We start from the raw sequence: 15,884 nt of genomic DNA, 5'->3' as shown, positions 1-15,884 counted from the left end.
AGAGAGGACCCAGCTGGCTGTCCTGACATACAGCTGCCCTTTGCTCCTGCCACTGCACTCTGCTCAGCAGCAGATGGGGACTTTTAAAGGGAACAAAACCATGGGGGAAGCTCCGACTGGGAGGGGCAGCACAGTCTGATCCTGCCTTCCCTGCTCTGGAGCTGCACTTGCTGCTGCAGCTCTCTGCCACGAGGGCTGCATTCCCACCAGCACTTGAACTGGCTTTTTGCATAAAACTGCCTTCAGCCCTGGGCTCAGCAGGTGCTCACCTTCTCATATGCCACAGTTTGTCCTGCACATCCTCAGGTTTGGGCATTTACACTGCTCTAACTTGGCACCCAGGAACTGCCTGCTCAGAACCACTTTCTCCTGAGATCTCTCTTGGGGCTAATTACATTTTTTACTTCTTTGTAGGAAATTAGACATGAGTTTTATGGGCAGATAGCAGAGCAATCCCAAACCAGTTGTTCTCTCTAAGTGTCTGGAGGGGTGTCTGAATTGGCACCTGGCATGAGTTGACTGACTCCCATGCCTCATCCTGACTCAGTGATGTGTCAGGAAGAGGATGGGAAAGGCAGAACAGCACAGTTCATAGAGATTAAAACTCTATAAACTCATTTTCAAGACAGCATTTACACCCTGAAATACCAACCAGGACAGCACAGAACATGGAGAGTTCTACACAGTTCTGGTGCAAATCCAACCATCTGCACAGACATTTAGCCTGTGGTGAGGGGTGTGGCACCAAACCCAGCCTGCTGGGGACACCGAGGCCAAAGCTGGGGATCAGGTGGATGGGGCAGTGGTGGAGAGACAGGGATGAAACACTTTGTGTCACCTGCATACACTCCTGCTACCACTTTAATAGTCTAGTTAACTGTGTTGTCCTAATCCAGCTACTAATGGATTAGAAACTAAGAAACTCTGCTTAGGAGTGTCCTTTAGGTTACAGAGTCATAGGCTCAAATGTCAGAAAATGGCAGAAACACAGTGCTCTGATTCTACATAATTTCCCCCTTTCTGCAGGCTTGCTGTTCACTGAGTCAGGCAGCAACACTGCATTGCATAAATGTGGGCATATGAGGTAAAATTCAGGTTGCACAAGCCATCTGTAGAGAGTTCTCATTTTCAAGTCTTGTCTCTTCCTTTCTTTTAAAATAGATATTGAAATTTTTGGGAGGGTGGTATAATATAGATGTCTTTGATTTTATGGGGGGAAAAAAGCCTGCCTCCTGCAGCCCTTCAAGCAAGTGTTGACCACAGTCCTTCACAGCACAGAACACAGGATTTGGCTCGCTTTGCTTAGCAGGTTAACTATATCCTGGAGCCATTTGGCAGTGAGGAAAAGATACTGTGTTTACATTACATCCTTAAATATTTTATAAAAAATAATTGCTTAATGTATAGTTCTTTTAAGAAGTGAGGTGTTTACATAATTTCTGCACCAACTCAAGAGCAGATTTCAGGACTCCACTGATCCATAGAATTTACCCTGTGCATGTCTTACCAGTCATAGAAATTACCATGCAAAATCTGAAAAAAAAAAAAAAAAAAAACCCCAAAAAAAACCCACTAGTTTCTCTATTTGATTTTTATATGATTGTGGAAAATACAGACTTCTTCAAGAGCTCAGCAAGTTAGTGATGATAACCTGGCTGGAAGTATCCCAGTAGAAACGTTTGATGAGAGGAAGGTTGGGGGTCAGACCCAAATCTGTGCTACTGATGTACAAGACTCTGCAGAGTGCAAGAGTTCTATTCACAGTGTGCCAGTGCATTAGGTGGTTTAGGGACATGCAGCATCCTGCTTTGTGCTACATTTCAGTGCAGTGGTACCTGTTCCCCACAAGAACAGCTCTTTTCTCTCTTGAGCAAATGGGATTTCTACACTTGGAAAAACGACTGAACCAAAAGCAGACACTGGCACCTACCCGGGAAGTTGTGGGTGACTCTCTCACTGTGTAAAGCCTGAATTTGGGTGAGGAGTTGTTTCCTTTTTGTATTATGCAACACCATTTAAATTTTGTTGTTTTCTCCCTGCAAAATAAGTATTTCCTAAGACAGAAAAAAGGGCGATATCTTGACATTTCTGTGTGATTTCCAGAGAGAAAATCAGTGTAAGTGGAAAGCAGACACACTTTGGAACTGAAAAGGTGTTTGTGGGAAGTCAAGGGTATGAAGAAGGAAAGGAGTGGCTGGGAAAGGACTGACATTTAAAAATACCATGATGAGGAGAAGGTTGGCTTGCAGCTAAACTAAGCTGCATCTGATACAAAGAAAAAGAATCAGAATTAAATTGAGGTTAGCAAATCCTGACCTGACCTTGGCTCTTCCTTCATAATTTATGCAGTGTTTCCATCCTAAAGATTATTAATTGTTCTCTCATGTTGTTTTGCCTTGTTTCAATGGAGGCGTCCCTGATAATTACTAGAAGTTAATCAAGCAAGGCAAGCTAATGAGAGCTTAAAACTTGTATTATGTAAGCAGAAAACAGGGAGAGATTTTTCATAATAGATAATTTTCTCTTTGAGCACCACTGGTGAAGTATCTCCAACAAAAAGATCCTCATAGTGAACTTCCTAGAAGGAAGCAGTAGTGCAGAGCAGGCCAGGATGGGATTCTAGAGGTGATTTATGGTTGCAGTACCTCCCCATCTAGTCCTGCCTGCTGCTCCCAGCAAATGGAAAAAGTAAATGAGCTCATCAGTGTATTTCACCACTGTGAAACTGGCTTTTTTTCAAAGTTGCCTGTAATTAAAACTGCAAAATCCACAGAACTGGAAATGCTAAAAGACTGCTTTGGCAGTGTAACAAATCACTGTCAATTGAACTTGACAAGTGTATCTGGAAGCTGGATTGATTCAGTTCTGCCACAGGTTTTCTAGTGCAAGTTCATTAGGTTCTGAAAATCAGTTAAACATAAAAAAAGAAAGACAATTTGACTTAAAACACCAGATATTCCTGTTTGTACTGAGGTTTCATGTGCTGAGGCATGAGTGAGTTATGTGCCAGGCACACCTGAACAAAGGTGATGATTGTTTTGGCTGCTTGGAGAGGGCCTGGCTTTGGGGTGGCAGTCAGTGCCACTGCTCATCACAGCAAAGTCATGAGCCATCACCCCACGGAGGCAGCAAAGGGCAAACCAGGGTTTATCAGAGAATCTGGTGTCTGGCTGAAAACACAACTGCTCTGTGCAGCTTTTTCACAGCTCTCCTCAGTAACAGCCCAACCTTCAACATGGGGCGACCCTGCTGGGGAGGACTCAGACTGGCCCCACACCTTCCCCCTCTCCTTCCCTGGCCAAACTGGTGGTTCCCTAAGCAAAAACACCTCCATGCACCTGCAGACTCACTCATGATAAATTCATATCTTGCACTGTCATGGACAAGTTCATGGGTGTCATTTTCTAATGACACTATTTGGTAACTACCTATTGTTGGTATGAGAAATGCCTACATGTGAAAACCCAGTAGAAAGTAAGAGAAGTGTTTGTCTAATCAACTGCAGCATGTTTAGGACATTACATAACCACCACACTATGTTGCTAGAGGATATTTTTACTATTTTGTAGCTTAGACATTTTTATAACTATTTCTTAAGAGTTCAGCAGATGACAGTGGCATATCCTGATTGTTGTCATTATCAGACACAGAAATATTTTTGCTAAAAAATGCTGGAAAATATGTTTGTAAGTTCATATAAAGATGACATTAAACTATTTAAAAGGGCAAAAAGCTTTCTTCTTCACTGGGTTTTTTTGTGGTTTATAATGGGAGCACTGGCTGGATCTTTCCATCTGCTGTGCTGGCTGTTTCTGCAGATGGTCATAATCTGTACATATGGCATGTGCATATATAAAATGAAATCAGGGTTGTCTTGGTGTAAAAGCAGGCACACAACAGGAGCTTGGGTGCCAAACACAACAGTGTTGGTGAAGGAGATAATTTAGAGCAATTTCATTTTCTATGGGATATTTACATGGAATTAGGGAAAGTATTTCCTCTTCACTGGAAAAGAAGTTAAAAAAAAAAATCACTCAGCTCTTTTATGTTAAAATTTGGGCCTGCAATTTATTTGGAGTCAGGTGTTGGCTTCAGCTGTGCCTTGAATTTGTGTTAGGCTTTGGGTTAAATGAGGACAACACCAAACTCTCATAAACCTCAGTCAGCCTGGTTTTGGAGTCCCTGCTTCTAACTCAGAGCTGGAGGGGGATTTTCTTATTAGAAAATGGCCTTCCAGTAAGCATATAATAAAATAGAAATCCTCACAAATTAAATGGTCTTTAGATCTGAAGTTTGTGTTTAAGTCAATCTCACTACCATTAAATATTCACTGAAACTTACAATAATCAAAGTGGCAAAAGCCCTTGTCATCAAAAGTAGAACTTTCTGGTGAAGAACTTGCTCACCAGGCAGTTCAGCTTTTCTGCACCTGTGGTGCCAGTTAGCAGAAATTTCCTGTGGAATATTGCCCCATGAACCAAGTTTTTAGAATTGCTTTTATAAAATGTTAAACTTCTCATAGACATTTTGGAAAGTTAGGAAAGGTACTGGATTATTTATGTGATGTGCAGAAAACTCTAAAAGCAGCTCACAATTGCACTTACTTAAAAACATTTAGCAACAAGTGACTGAAAGAAGAAGTCATTGGAAAAACAAGACATGAAGAATTTATCAAATATGTGATCAAATGTATTTTTACCATTTTCTCTACCTTTACTGACATTCTCTGTATTACAGTTTATTTGCAACATTTGCTCATTCATCAGACAAGCCAATTGTCAGCACAGATAAAGTCATGACTTTTACTCCTTTTTTCCTCCTTTCTTAACATCTATTCCACTGTTTCTTTACAAACCTTCCTACCTTTCTTGTACTAGGAAAAAGCTTCACAGTGAAAGGCTTCAGCTACAAGGCTAGAAAATGAAAAAATAGTGACTTTAAAAGGGTTGCTGCCACTCTAATACAACTTTATAAAGTGCTTTTTCTTTTTTTCTCATTACAGGTTTGTTTTGTGAATTTAGATGCCAACAGAGATGATTGCAGCGATGAGCAAGTGAAACAGGTAACTGTTTATGTCTTAAAAACAGGCACAATGGATCTATTCAGGCCTACCAGGGCTCTCTAGTAAAAATAAAGATTAAAATTCTATGAGCAAATCAAAGCCAACCCTAGATTTTTAAGTGCTACAGAGAGCAATGCATAAGGAATCTGAAATTGTCTCAGCACTGGACTATGTTACATATCATTTCTTATTCCCATCCCAGAAATTTGTAATGAATCATTGCAGTCTGAATTCACAGTACTTATATGAGTAGATTTCTTGCCTTTATGAGAGAATGTTCACATGCATCCATTTTCTTTTAATTTGGCATAATACTACATGAAAAGAGTTTCTGGTGTCCAGCTCTGGCACCAGTTTGTGATTTCTTTCTCTGTCCTACAGCCAAAAAGCCCCTGAAAATCTTCCACTCATCTAGGTCTTGTTCAGCTGAGCTGTCTTACTCAGTCAGACTCCACAGAGGTAGATTATGTACTCTTGAGGAGAGGGTCTAGATAGAACAGAACTAAATGTGTGTGTGATCTGTTTAACTGAAATTTACAAGAGTAGGAAAAAATAAATTTTTTAAAAGCAGTAAAAAACTCTGGTTCTTTTATAAGCACTGAGACAAACTACATCATGATATGATATGATATGATATTTAAAACACATACCATTCCAGAATAAAAACCAATAAATCTGCAGATGTCACATTTTAAAGAAAGGGCCTGGTGTCACTTTTGTGCTTACATCTTCCTTTATCAGTTCTTTTTATCATCCTGGCTCAGTGCACACCAATAGAGAAGCAATATGTAGTGAGTGAACTCAGGTGGGATCTCCTGGCAGTACCCAGGGAGTTCCTTGGTTAAACCTTTACAGTTCATTTGCTGGAAACACTTCTAACTCATAGAACAACCAGTGCTGGAGCCTTGATGCCTCCTGCAAGTCATTTGTTAGCAGGAACAGTTTTTCTGTGCTGTGTTCTGCATCCTGGATCTGTGAAAATTCAGTTGTCAAAAATAAATATGGCATCTTGCAGCAAAATGATTTTTCTGTTGAATCAGCGAGTTAACTGTGCAGAACAGCTTGAGAGGTTTTACTTTACTGAAGCCACAGAAGCACTGGTTGTTTTCTAAAATGTGGTGGTTTTATTGCTGTTTACAGTGTTTGTTGAGGAACAAAAGCTGTGAGAGGAAATAAAAAAAGTTTCTCCCTCAGTCTTAGAATTAGACATCTGTTCTCAGTTTTCAGTGTAGGTAATAAAAATCCCCTGCTAGCACAGGTACTATGCATTCTTTTCCAAGAGGAAACTCCCTCATCCCCATTTCTTAGTGTAATAAGCAGGTTTTGTAAATTAGCATTGAGTGGCATGAATTTTATGCAATACACTGGTGTGGTGAAAGCATTTCTGAGAAGACTTCTGAAGATGTTAGCACAGCTGTTGTGCATATGAAATAAGTATTTACTAGCAGGTACTTGATTTACTAATAGATACTGTTAGGATTTTGTATCACTGATGGAACTTTTGGAATGGGTTAAATTGGAGGGTTTTGTGTAAAATAATTGTCCTTTCAGACTTCTTTTCTTTTTTTCTGAAGAAAAGGTAAAGAAGTGAAGTAAAAGATATATAAAATGCCATCATTTCCTACCTTAGAAATCTGATAAAATGGGGCTATTTAGGCAGAAAAACAGAGATACTTCAGGAAGTGTCTGTGATAACAGAAAGGTTATAATTTTAAAGAAAAAAATAAATGATGAGAACTTTTTTATGCTACAGTGAAACATCAAACTGAATTGAAGCACTGAATTCAGTTATGTCACATAAAAATACTTAGTCTCATCTGAAGATCATTCCCCTGAAAAGTGAACTGTTTCCCACTATTGATTTTGCTTTTCTAAGCCAGAATGGTTTATTATATCTAATTCAATCCAAGGAGAACTAACAGTACTGCAGGCTTAATATTTTCAGGATGAAAAGGAAAAAAAAAATTAAGTATTGTTGCCTTGGTTAGTAACTAAAGCAGATGGCTGGGTGCCCAAATCTGCACTCCCTGAAGGGCTTTGCCGCACATTCTGCACTGACACGTGGGCCATGGTGGTGCAGCAAATGGAGGTGGTGTTTACTCTGCTCCTGCTCTGAGGGGTCAGCCTTGGTTCTCTGCTCACAGAACAAGGACACCAAGGTCCTTGGCAGAGAGAACTGCACCCTCAGAGCAGGTGTTGCCTTTTTGGCCTGGCCTTCATGCACAGAGGAGCACAAATGTCCCCTGCACGTGCTGGGGGCAATTCAGATCTCCTGTATAGCATCACTGATGCTGTGACTGTTCCTGCTTTTGCCTCTAATACATAACACATAGGGAGTGACTGTATCATTACAAATGGAAGGTCATGAAGGTATGCAGTGTAACAGCAAAGAAAGGCGCATTTCATCTATCTCAAATATTTTTGCTGTTCCACGTTTATCATTGCATCAGTTTGGTTGGCAATTTCCAGGTAACTTCCTCTGGTTTATTGCTAGTCATATGTGTGGAGGAAAACAAGATTTGCCCTGTTCTCATTACCATGCCTACTGAAGCTTTTGTGTTTCAGACCATGAGAGAGACACTTTTCACAGTCTAAGGAACTCACGTGTAACAGGAACTATTAAGATGCACCAAACCAATCGAGCTGTTTACCATGTGACAATGTGAGGGATGGCAGATTGTCATGCTGGACACTTGAGGAAAAGTTTATACAATCATCCTTGTCTTGTCTGGTGTCTCAAAAGAAGAATGCCCATTTTAATGCTGCCAGTTCTATTCTTCATCTACTTGAAGCTCACCAAGTGAGCTTTCTAAAAGGATTCCTCTAAGTGATATTTTATTTTAATATTTTTAACTGTGCAACTCAGACCTCATTACCTGAGAACAAACTCTGTTTCCTTCTACAGAAGCTGATCAGTGTCTCACCCAGCCTCCCCAAGCTGATCAGTTCGATGAACGTACAGCCACCAAAGGAAAATGAAATTGTCCTGCTCAGTGGATTGACAGCAGGAAACCTCCAGGCCGATTATGAGGTTCCCCAGGTAGGAGCCAAACTCAGCTTTAAGATCACATCACGCCTGTGAAGGGTGGAATTTAGAAAATGGGAAAAAGGAACTTGAAAGCAAAGACCTGAGATCAGTGTGAGATGAGTGGAAGTTTGTGAACATACAAACAGCCTCTGTCAGACAGATTTAAGTGTGGTGCACGGCAGGGGGACACACCAAATACACAAAGATAGCTGAGAGATCCTGCAGATCTGGGTTGCAGCTGCTAATGCTTTAAGCCACGTTAGCACTTGATCCTTCAGGGGAGGCAGGCACTGCTGGCAGAGATGACTGATTTGTAAGGCCAGATTTCAAGGGCAGCAGAGAGGGAAAGAGGTGATACTTCTGTGCATAGAGCTGGGCCAGGGCACCGGCCTTTCCAGTGGCCTTGCCACTTCCCACTTTCATTCCCAATCCATCTTCACCTCTCAGCTTCATTAAAACTGCAGAGTTACCCTGGAGTACAAAACTCTCAATCAAAATAAATGTGAACAGGTATTGCCAGGTTTGTCTGCCGCAGAAAAGAAAATAAGGGAACTTTGTTTCACTGAAATTACCTTGTGTACAAAAGCCTTCCTGAAGCAGACCCTGTGACAGCTGTATTTCAAAGAGCACTGAATTTTATAGTTTACCAATAAGCTGATCATTAAAGAGAGCAGTTACCTGGTTATTGAGCTTTCTTGCCACTCATGACTAATGGCTGAGTTTAGAAATGTTTAACAAATACAGGCACAAGGCTGTGGTGGGAGCAATGGAGCTCCAAACCCCACATCCCAAGATGTTGCAATCCACACAGGGGTGGTCTGAGGCCCAAACAAGGTAACTGAAATACCCAAGTTACCCCTGTCTCCACAAGCCTAGAGACACTGAGACAGGCAGCCCTCTCACAGAGAGTGGAGTCAAGAGGCAAAGAGGAACTAAATAAATGTCTGTCGAGTAAAGCTTTGCATTGAGACTGGATGAGATTTATTGGCCAAATATGCCACAGTCATCCTATTGCTTGGCTTTCAGAGAAATTCATTTGTAAGGTGACTGGCAGAGTTTTGTAAAAGGATTTTTATGCTACTCCCCCTCAAGCCGTTTTCACAAGTACAACCCCACAAAATGTGGACTGGGGAAAAAGCAAGGGAATGTCTGATCTAAAGCTGCATCTCTTTTTCATAGCATTTTTCACAATACCGTGCATGCTCAAGCCTGATTCAATTTCATAGCAGCTATCTAATTTATCTTTTCTGTTTTAACACACTAAGTTATCTGGTTTTCTTTTCAGACACATTTTTTAGGTGGAAAGGAAGAGCAAGCTAATGAACATGTTAATCTAGCGTAACACTCATCCCACTCTCTTTATTAGTAGATGATTGGTTTGCATTCACAGTCAAAAGGTCCAGGATGGGGTCACCTTCCTATGTTAGCTACTGTGCAAATGCCCACAGGGTCCAGGGCATCTTTTGCACAGCCTAAAACTTCTGCCTCAATCCAGTCCAAAGTTGGTGCCACCCAAGCTGGCTCTTTCCTGGGAGCCTGAGTTCAAAGCATGACAAGCTGTAGAAGCTTGGCTTTGGTTCAGGATCCATCCATACAACAAGCATGGTCCCATGCAGAGACATTGACTCAGCTCTGTTGTATAAATGTCCAACTGTTTTCATATCAGTAAAATGAGGACAACAAGAGTTCCTTCCTCTCAGTTTCTGTCCAGCATTCAACTTAATTGTACAGCTTCTCTAGAGAAGGCAGTTTTATATAAAGGCTGAACACATTGTGCACTGGATCCCCATTTCCAGTGGGAGGTTGTATTGGCCTGAAATAATGGGGCTTTGGATAAAGAGGGAGAGCAGCAAAGAAACAAAATAAAACACTATTTAAAAATGGTCTGTTGGAACATCTAAAGGTGACCTGCTCTTCACAGAATTATCAGGTCAGTATTTACAGGGCTGTCTTCAAACAAGCACTGCAACAGAAGTGACCTTGAAAAGGATTTCATGCCCACAAACAATTCCCTCCAGAGAGGTAATACAGGTAGTGTGAGGTCATTAATAACAGCATGTCAGATGACTAACATCAAATAATTATCTGTCATTAAAACAACAAGTTGATTGAAAACAAACAATCCCCTGTGATACAGCTGGGTTCTCTACTAAAACACTTGTATAGCAAAAGCTGTCAGTCCAAGGAATCTTATTTTGGCATACGTGTAACTGCACACTGTTACTAACATCAAAATCACAAATCGTATGGCATCTGTGCAACAGAACATTCCCGAGATATTTATAGAGAGGGAAGCTTAAAATAAGTGTTATTTTTAATTGAATAACTGAGATTCTTTTCCCCTCTAGTGTCCTTGGCTGGCAGATGTCTGCTTGGTTCAGTGTGCGAGGGGGGACAGGAGGAACAGCGCAAGCTGCATCATTTTTGAAATAAACAAGTTTCTGATTGGACTTGAGCTCGTTCAGGAGAGGCAGCTGCAGACTGAAACTCGTGTCCTAAAGCCTGAGGATGACACAAACTGCTCTGTGTCCTCAATAGAAGAAGATTTCCTCACAGCCTCTGAGCACCTCGAGGATGACAACGAGGCTGATGAATATAAAGCTGGTAAAAGCAGGGGGACTGAGCATAATTGTGCTGTTGCTCATACTGCAAAACAGCTATAGCAATGCTCACAGAAATTGCACTTGATGTTAATTCATGCATATGTAATTTAGAAAATGGACAGCCATTCATGTTTTTTAAGCTTTGTTCAAAGACAAGGTACATGCCTGTGCAGTACTTTTACAGAGCAGTAATGGACTACAAAGTTGTACAGCTCATTTCTTTTAGAAGTCACAAGTTAGTCTCCAAAAACTAATTTTTAATTTTTCTCAACAGGTCATGAAAAATTAAATGTTTCAGAAGCATCTTCAGATGTCAAAAAAAGTAAAGGAAAGGGATTTGAAAACATTCACTATAGAAAAGCCAGGTTGCCATTCATTCTTGAAGGGAACTGCATTAATAAAGATAATGCAGCTGCTCAGGTCTCTGAAACTGTGAATGTTGTGGCTGAAGATGGCATCTCACAACCTCAAGCTAAGTCAGACCAGGAAATACTGTGGCAGAAGGAATTAGCTGAAAAAGGTACTTCACCATTTAGTACTACTAATTTGACTAGCGGCAGTGAAGACTCAGCAGTTGTGTTAGAAGATGTATCTGTAACCAAAATGGCCAAAGAGGAGCCTCGGGGTGACCCCACAGCAAAACACAGCAGCAAGGCAGATGGGGAAGATTGTGCAGGGATCAGGAAAACTGATCCTCCCTCCCAGAATGAGCAGGCGACCACAGGGCAGTACGCCACAAATTTAGCAGAATCTGTTCTGCAGGATGCATTCATTAGACTGTCACAGTCTCGACCCAGTTTCAGTGAGGAGGCTGCAGTCAGCATCTCTGTGGGAAGCTCCTGTAAGTCAAAAGATGCATCTGCTTCCCGATCGTGGAATGAACTCCCAAAGATTGTCATAGTGCAAAGTCCAGACAGCTCTGAGAATGTACCTGACTGGCCAGGGTCTGCCTTCCCCAGCCTGAGCCACTGGGCTGAGGAAGAAAGCTCTGCTGAAGTTTCAGATTACTTTGAGGAAGAACACTCAAATGGACAAGACCAAAGTGCACTGGAAGTGGCTCTGGCTTGTGCAGCCACTGTCATTGGAACCATTTCCAGTCCCCAGGCTGCAGAAAAGTTCCGCCGGGAGCAGGAAGCTGCAGACTCGAGAAGTGGAGTGGCTGCTGATGAGGAGGTGCACGCAGCACCCTCACAGCTCCTCGACTGCACTGGCACGGAATATTCATTCCCGTCTGCACTCTGTGGCATGACTCAAGTGGCAAGTGCTGTAGCCATCTGTGGCCTGGGGGACACAAAGGAGGACAAGTACCCTGCAACTTCCAGTGGACTTCTGTCTGCTGCTCAGGCCTCTGCAGCCATCACCCTGCATTGCAGCTTAGCTGTAGGAAGCAGCATGGAGAAGCTGAATGAGAGCATTGCCGAAGCGCTTCTCAAAGAGGCATCCGTAATTCTGACAAAACCCAACACATACAAAAATGTAGGGCATTTTATGGAATCCATGAACAGGAAAATTATTGAAACAGCAGCAAGACCACGTATTCCACGTGCTGATGGAGTAATCAGGGATGAACTTGCACAAAACTTATCCAATATTATTCTACGACATGCTATGGAAGAGGTTAGGAAGCAGAAACAGCTACAAGCCCATTTAGAGGATGGCTCAAGTACACAAGACATTTTCACAGAGACTGCAAACGAGTTACTTTTTAATATAATATATTTCACTTGCAAGAAGATGAATGACATAAGGCAACTTGAAGAGTGTTCTCCTCTCTTTTCCGAAGGCTCAAAAGCAGAGAAAGTAACAAGAGCAGAAGGATGGCCAACACTGGTAACAGCCTGTGAAACTTCACACAGCCCCCTTGATCACTCTGCTGCTCAGCCATTTGGTACATCCTACAGCACCAGTACTAGCAAAGATCTTGAAAAGGTCACAAGCACTTGCAAGAGTGATATCAAAGACGTAAATAGCAATGAAGTTTCCGCACTGAATTCAGAACCAAGTGGAGATACAGGGCACAACATACTTGGTGCAAAAACATCTCCCAAGAAGAGATACCTGAAAAGAACCGCACGTGAATGTTACAAATCCCCAAATCAGAGTAACAATCAGCATCAGAAGAAAGACTACAGATCATTTTCAGACAGAGAAAATACTCTTGCAAGCAGTGAATGCAGGCACGGTGTTCAAGAACAGCTGTCTTCCAGTGCCACCATAAATACAGAAAACCAAGCCAAGATTAAGTGTGATTCTGTGCTAAATAATGATGTTCAGCTTAGCTTGTCTTTGTTAGGAAACCATGTGTTGCTTCCTTCTCAGCCTGTGCTACAGGTGAAAAATTCAAGGGACAAATATTGTATAACAGACTTTGCGGAAGAATTGGCAGAAACAGTTGTCTCTATGGCAACAGAAATAGCTGCCATTTGTCTAGAAAATTCAAATGGCAAGCAACCCTGGTTCTGTGCGTGGAAGAGAGGCAATGAATATCTGGTGACCCAGAGTTTATCATGCAGAACCATGAAAAGGAAGAAGGAAACCCATACCAACGGTTCTGTGGTTCGGAAGCACAGGGCACCTCGGCTCAGTGAGATCAAAAGAAAAACAGATGAGCATCCTGAGCTAAAGGAAAAATTGATGAATCGGGTAGTAGATGAATCTATAAACCTTGAGGATACACCAGATTCAGTCAATCTCTTTGCAAATGAAGTGGCTGCCAAGATCATGAACCTCACTGAACTCTCCATGGTTGATAGCATCTGGCAAGGTCCAAACCACCCCAGGAACAGACTGCACTGTGAAAGGTGGAGCCGAGCCAAGGCCTCAAGCTGTGAGAGCATACCAGAGGAGGACTCCGATTCCAAAGCCTCTTTCAACACCCTAGGCCTCATGAACAGCTTTGGTCACTCTCTGAGCCAGACAAGTTCTGTCTCAAAGCAGTCTAGTTGTGAAAGCATTACAGATGAATTTTCAAGATTTATGGTGAACCAGATGGAAAACGAAGGAAGAGGTTTTGACTTATTACTGGATTATTATGCAGGAAAAAATGCAAACAATATCTTAACTTCTGCCTTGCAACAGGTAGCCAAGAAAAATGGCCATCTTAACGTAAGACCAAGTTGCCCATCCAAACAGTCCAGCACAGAAAGTATAACAGAAGAGTTTTATAGGTATATGCTAAGAGAAATCGAAAAGGAAAATAAAGACAATGCATCATGCTCTCGGAATTCAAAGGACTGGTGTGGCAGTTTGCTGGCGCCCTCTCTGCGGTCACCTTTCTGCTTCAGGCAGTCATCAATGCCCGACAGTCGATCCTCAGGCTCCAGGCTCACAGTGAATGTCCCAATTAAAGCAAATTCCTTGGATGGGTTCGCCCACCACCGCCAAGATTCCCTAAGTGTCCAGCCCGTCAGTACCGTGGCTTCTGCAGGGCTCTGCAAGTCTGACTCGTGCCTGTACCAGAGAGGCAAGACTGACCAGATCACAGACATGCTGATCCACGAGACCTGGGCCAGCTCCATCGAGTCCCTGATGCGCAAGAACAAAATCATCGCAGATGAGGCAGAGGCTACAGAAGCAGACCAGTTTTACAGTGATTCTCCACCACATGTGGAACAGTATGCAAAAAGACTGGCTGCAAATATTGTTGAAAGTGGTAAAAGTTTGATTGTTGTCCAGCAGGATTCCTTTGATTATACGAGCCGAGAACACGTGGAAAGCAAACATCCCCAAAGCACAACCCAGATACAGCCCAAACCCAAAACGGAGGAGGTAAATTTGGATGAGAAAAAAGAGCATGTGAAGAGCCTTGGAAGCCTCCCTGCAGGACAGCTCAGGGAAGTGCCTTTAATTCAGATAGAAACTGATCAACGAGATGAGCCAGATAAAGACTCAGAGTCCTTAACTTCATGTGGCCCATCTGGAAAGAGGCATCAGAGCAAAGAAAAGCCTCCAGAAGCTTTAGATGGGAAACACATGGTTTCCAGTTCCCCAGTAAGTAGGTAAGTGACAAAACAGCAAATCAGCACATTGCTTTGGTCTTTGGTTTATTTTCCAGTAAAAGTTATTTTGATAAAGGAAAAAGATAAGAGTGGTACTTGTAAAGAAATAAGCAGGATAAGTTTTGACTACAAGTTTCTTTTGGCATAAAATCACCCAATCATGTGTCACAGTGACACTTTCTGGAGAAAACTTATATTGACTATGACATTATGGTATTAAGATTTAAATCTAATACTGCACAGACAAGCTCTCTTTCTACAGACATTTATGTCTCCTATAAGGCAGGAAAGACGGACCAAGTTTAAACTTTTATTTAGCGCAGACTGGTATCTGAACTAAAAAACAGATAAATAAAAATCAGTGCTAGTGTATAACAGACAGTTCTCTGCTATGCTTCTTGCAAGTAACATTTTGTGTACTTGGAAACAAGAGCAGACTTCTTGAGAGCTTGAGGTTTAACTTTGTGTTTGCAGCCTGGAGTTACAAGTAGTAAAAATTCTTTAGTGAAGGAAAAATAAGAATAAAAGTAGCCCTCACCTCTTAGTTCAAGACTTCTCTGGTAGAATTTAGATAGGGAAAAGAGCATTTTATTTTAATGTCCTTTCATGGAGTTTACATCACAGCTTACCACCCTCTCCTTACAGCTGTACTCCTTTTGTAAGGAAATCTGCAGCGTGCTTTTGTTGAGGTAAAGTGTGAGCCATCATGAGAGTGCAGTGCAAATGCAGAGTATTGCTGTGGGTGCTCTGAGGTGAAGGGAATGCTCTCTCTCAAGGTGTTGTCTCTTTATCACAGTACTTCATTGCATCTGTTCCTTTAGCGGTCTCTAAACTGCCAGTCTTGGAGCACTGCAGCACCTCATTATCTCAGAGTGGCAGAAAAAGTGCAGGTGCTGGTGTTAGAAACCATTTTGTAGCTCATTTTATTCTAGGCGGGGCTGTATTTCAGCATTTGACAAAGCTCTGCTTGAAATGAGAAAGCAGATAGATTGTAAGCACTTCCCTGTGTACGGCAGCAATTGGGTGGATAATTACCGTGGTGTCACTGGTCTTTCATACTGACTCCTGCACTAACCTTCCTCCTCCTTAAAATGCAACATGCTTTTAGTAAGATAAATTTAGAAATCCACCTATTTGGAATCTTGACTGCTTGAAAATGAAGTTATTTTTACACTTTATGAGCCCTTTCATCT

General features: G+C 41.9%; 1 protein-coding gene across 2 annotated transcripts in view; it reads left to right on the top strand.

The window, feature by feature from the left end:
• SPHKAP (SPHK1 interactor, AKAP domain containing) overlaps window positions 1-15,884 on the top strand; it is a 46,522-nt gene that overhangs the window by 20,975 nt on the left and 9,663 nt on the right. For both annotated transcript variants that reach the window (XM_058812255.1, XM_058812254.1), the window contains exons 3-6: window positions 5,003-5,062; window positions 7,968-8,102; window positions 10,439-10,694; window positions 10,968-14,691. In XM_058812255.1, the coding sequence (XP_058668238.1) occupies window positions 5,003-5,062; window positions 7,968-8,102; window positions 10,439-10,694; window positions 10,968-14,691 (4,175 nt within the window). The remainder of the gene's footprint in view (window positions 1-5,002; window positions 5,063-7,967; window positions 8,103-10,438; window positions 10,695-10,967; window positions 14,692-15,884) is intronic.

The sequence above is a fragment of the Ammospiza caudacuta genome, chromosome 11 (assembly GCF_027887145.1).
Source record: "Ammospiza caudacuta isolate bAmmCau1 chromosome 11, bAmmCau1.pri, whole genome shotgun sequence".
NCBI lineage: Eukaryota > Metazoa > Chordata > Aves > Passeriformes > Passerellidae > Ammospiza > Ammospiza caudacuta.
The sequence above is the reverse complement of the archived record's forward strand: the minus strand, read 5'-3'. Positions and strand labels throughout refer to the sequence as shown.